The 4,539-nt window shown below is 36.0% G+C and overlaps 1 protein-coding gene across 1 annotated transcript in view; it reads left to right on the plus strand.

Annotated features, from left to right (window-relative positions):
- LOC109061153 (lysophosphatidylcholine acyltransferase 1-like) overlaps nucleotides 1-4,019 on the plus strand; it is a 33,506-nt gene extending 29,487 nt beyond the window's left edge. The window contains exons 11-15 of the mRNA XM_042755506.1: nucleotides 1-18; nucleotides 1,005-1,158; nucleotides 1,239-1,337; nucleotides 1,420-1,561; nucleotides 2,679-4,019. The exon at nucleotides 1-18 is cut by the window's left edge and continues 108 nt beyond it. Of these exons, the coding sequence (XP_042611440.1) occupies nucleotides 1-18; nucleotides 1,005-1,158; nucleotides 1,239-1,337; nucleotides 1,420-1,561; nucleotides 2,679-2,830 (565 nt within the window). The 3' untranslated portion in view covers nucleotides 2,831-4,019. The remainder of the gene's footprint in view (nucleotides 19-1,004; nucleotides 1,159-1,238; nucleotides 1,338-1,419; nucleotides 1,562-2,678) is intronic.
- The last annotated feature ends 520 nt before the right edge of the window (nucleotides 4,020-4,539 follow it).

Here is a 4,539-nt window from a genome sequence, read left to right on the forward strand (position 1 = left end):
GCTGCTGCGCTCTCTGGGGTGAGTCTCGTGATCGTTACAGGACCTGTCAGTCCTCTTTATGTTTCCACAGATTCTCAACTTTTATGTTTGGATTTTTCATTGAGGACTAGTTTTTTATTTAATTGATTTTTCCATCGGATTCCCTTTTTCCCCAGTTTTAATAGTTACATTTTAATAATCAAAAAACATGACTAATTAGTTGAAATAATGAAACGTATACAATCTAACATCAGTTTATTTAAAAGTATAACAAAAATGACTTTTGTAGTGCCCTAGGAAATCAGTTTTATTTTTCCTCCCATTTTTATGTCATTTTATTATTATTATTATTATTTTTTTTATTATTATAATTATTATTATGCTTTTATTATTATTTATTTTTCCAGTGGAAAAAAATTGTTTCCATTTCCTTTGGATTCCATTGTTTTCTGTTTCAATAGTTAAATTATAGTAATTAAAAAGCATGCCTAATTAATTTAAATACTTAAATGTGTGCAATTTAACAACAATGTATTAAAAGCTTTGGGCCACATGATCTGTTTCATTTATTTTATTTTTTCCCTCTAAATTTGCTTTTTTTTTTTTTTTTTTTTTAATGGTTTTATTGCATTTTGGTATTTTTAATTTATTTATTGTCCCTTGAATTAATAAAACTTTAACAGTTTATATGTATATGTGTAACAGTAATACGGTGAAATGGAGTGTTTTTTTTTTTTCCTAAATTCTGTGTTGTCTGTTTAGATTTTTCTTGATTTATGATGTAATACAAATGTATTAATAAAAAACCATGGGAGTTAATTGAAGGCATTAACACTTTAATATTTTTCAAACAACGTGCTGTACACCACAGGTTTGCTGTTAAATTCAAAACATGAAAAGAAAAGTCACATTCTAAAAGGTTTTATTAGTTTATGTTTATTACTGATAAGTGCTCTGTACTGCTTCATACGGACCTCGTGCTGACGCTGGATGAGGTTTGTACTGAACTGCTGGTGTTGACTCAGGCTGAAGCGTGTGAACTGGGAGAAGCTCCTGCAGGATTATGGGAAGCGCGCTCGTAGTCTGCAGGGTCAGAGACTGAGTCTGGAGGACTTCGGCCGGTTCCTCGAGCTGCCCGTGTCACTCGAGCTCAGACACATGTTCGCTCTCTTTGACGAGGTAAACTAGATCTTTCCTGCTCATTCATATCCATCCACACAGATGCATGCCATGTTTCGGTCTCGTCTCTTTCTGAGCAGAACGAAGAGCACTCGATGGACGTCCGGGAGTTTGTGATCGCCTTCTCTGTGGTGTGTCGGCCTGCTAAAACACTGGACACCATCAGACTGGCCTTCCAGGTGTGTGTCAGACGAAGAGATCATCCTCACAGGCTCAATGAGTGATGCTGGGCTCTGAGACTGGTTTGTGTGATGTCTTCAGATGTTTGGGGCCGAGCAGGACGGTGTGATCACAGAGAGCGAGCTGATGTGCATCCTGAGGACGGCGCACGGCCTCGGAGAGCTGAAGGTCAGCCGTCTGTTCAGAGCCATCGATGAAGAGGACTCGGGCAAAATCAGCTTCGGTAAGAGAAGCGCTCCTGTTCCTGCGTTCGGCTCTCCGTCCTGGAGCTCCGCAGACTCCTCACGGAAATAATGTTAATGCTTCTGTTTAACACAGTGATGTAGGGCTCACTATTAACTGAAGCAAAACCCAAGTCACCTTTTAACTAGGGCTGTCAAATGATTAATCACGATTAATCACATCCAAAATAAAAGTTTTGTTTACATAATATATGTGTGTATACTGTGTATATTTATTATGTATATATAAATACACACACATGCATGTATATATTTAAGAAGAATATGTTATGTTTATATATTAAATATATTTATATATAATATAAAATATAAGAATATAAATATATAAATGTATATACATGTAAATATTTTCTAAATATATAATTTATGTGTGTGTATTTATATATACATAATAAATATACCCTGTACACATACATATATTATGTAAACAAAACTTTTATTTTGGATGTGATTAATCGTGATTAATCATTTGACAGCCCTACTTTTAACTTTTTATGTTTATTTTATTGTTGTGTTTGTGTTGTTTGATTTGATGTGTTTAATGTTTGAGAGAGAAGCACTTAATATTAGATAATCTTTTGCTATAAATATTAGTTTTGCAGTTTTACAGATTATTATTTTTCCTCTGTATTCTTTACTGTGGAATATTGCAATAGGAATACTTATTACTTTGTTTTTATTTAGTATTTTTTTATAATTTTAATATTAATAACAATAGCTGCATTGTGATTAAATAATATACAATTTTAGTGTTATTATTATTATTATATTTTTCTTCAGAACCTGATTTGTTTACAGTGAAATATTACAGTAGTAATATTTATTTTGGATTTTGTTGTGCTGCCTTACAAAAAAGCACAGCAAAACTGGATTTTTACATTTGTAACGTTGATGTATTAGAGGTTACTGTCGTACCGTAGTTGTGCAGTGTGTCGCGATGGTCATTCAGAGATGGAAAACATCAATGTATTTAGACGTCGGGCTGTTCTGTTTTTGTGTATAGTCTCCACAGGTTGCTCTTGACAGAAACATCTGAAGCATGTGTTGAGGGAAATGTGTCAGGTGTGTTGTTTTCTGACTCTTTGTTCCCGCTGACAGAGAGCTTCAGGGAGTTCGTGGATCAGCATCCAGACTTCGGCGAGCAGTACCTCTACTCGGACAGCGCTGGGTTCGGCAGCAGCTCCCCGTCCCACACCACCAACGGCTTCTGTGCTGACTTCAGCCCGAGCGAGCAGAAGAAACTCGACTGAGCGCCGCTGAAACCTTTACTTCCTGCTGTCCGAGACAGCTGATTGGTTCAGCTACGCTTGCTGGTTTCTCTTCCCCTCAGCGTCATTTAAAAAGCTAATTTAAGGGATTTTTTTGTTAAAACAAATACTTGAAAGCCAAGCACTTGTTTTGTTTCTGGTGGGGTGATTTATTTGTGTGACTGATACTGACCAGCTGTGCATGTTTCTGAAACACGAGATGAAAATGATGCAAGTGAACTGGAAGTCCAGTCCGTGACGCGTCCAAGAGGTTTCTCACGCACTCTTTCAGCCCCTCGTCTTTTGTTTTCCGTCTTTCCGGACTGTAGATGCCTTTATGAATTGATAAGTGAGTGTTTGCATGGGCTCGATGCTTGATAACAGTATTACTCCGTGTCGGATCTGATCGTTGAGCGCCAGTGACAGATACCTGAGCTCTGTCTCCTCCTGCTGGACGGACTGAGCATCAGATTTGAGGTGCAACATACGACTGGATTCAGTGCTGGTCTGAATCAGAATCAGCCAGTTTTTATTATAGATCCTGAGTGCTTAATATTTGGTCCCTTCGCTCAGGGGAAAGCGGCTTACAGCTTTTGTTTTGGTGTGTGTGTTTTATTTCTTTTCTCATCCATTTGTACAGTCTGTTGCACATTTATGAATTCTGGACGTCCAATAATCATTTCATGATCACATCGCAATCTGCTGGGGTTTTTTTTATTTTTATTTTTTTTAGGTGGGGGGGGGGTAGGGGCAATTAAATTTTATTTTACATTTTGATTTTGATTTACTTCAGGTACTGAAATAAACTGCTATATTGTGCATTAATATGGACCAAATACAGGATGCTGACTGTGGTTTAGTAAGAGATCAATGTTATTCAGTAGATATAGTCGATAATAGAGAGTTTACCTTTTTGATAAACATATTGCTGTATTTTTCTATTTTTCACTCAGAGGAAAGTGAAAAATTGACTTTAAGTCCAATAATTTGGCTGATAAATGTGGCTCGTTTTAAAATGATAGTAATTTTTTCTGTGTTTTCCATCAAGTAAAGTCTTCCTTCCTTCGTTTGAGCGTGGGTTTCTTCACACGAACAGAGTCTGAATGTTTTGTGGTAGATAGACGATTTGTTTTCATACATTCTGCTTTCACAAAAGCTGAGTGAATAAATCTACTGCCTGATGTGATTGAAAAAAAAAATCATTGTTTCTTTAATTTTTTCATTTGAACCTCATAATGAGGCTGAAGTCTAGCGATATTCAGTTATTTTCTTAACGTTTGGTCTTAAATCTGATTTACTTTAAAGATTTCAAAAGTTGTCAGTTTATTTTGCTAAAAGATACTGTTATTATTCATAACTTTTTCTAAGATTTTTTTTGGTTGATGAGCTAATGTGAAGAGGCAGGTTTGATCAGTCTCACGACACTCAGACGTCTGCGTTTATGAATCCGTCAGACCCTGGAAAGGAATTCACTGTCAGTTCTCAACTCACATGTTTGGCAAAGCAATATTTTATTGATGTCACCACCTTTTTAAAAACAATTTCTGATATGTATTTTGAATATTCCAAGTGCTGGGCATTTTGTGAATTTTGATATACATAAAAGAATTTCCTCTCACTGCCATTGCAGATCTGTGATCTAAAGTCTTATTTTCAGATTGAGCTGGTTAACTAGTTTGATTAGCTTCTGTCTTTCTGCACTTTCTGTGATG

This window comes from Cyprinus carpio, unplaced genomic scaffold, assembly GCF_018340385.1.
Source record: "Cyprinus carpio isolate SPL01 unplaced genomic scaffold, ASM1834038v1 S000006714, whole genome shotgun sequence".
Lineage (NCBI taxonomy): Eukaryota > Metazoa > Chordata > Actinopteri > Cypriniformes > Cyprinidae > Cyprinus > Cyprinus carpio.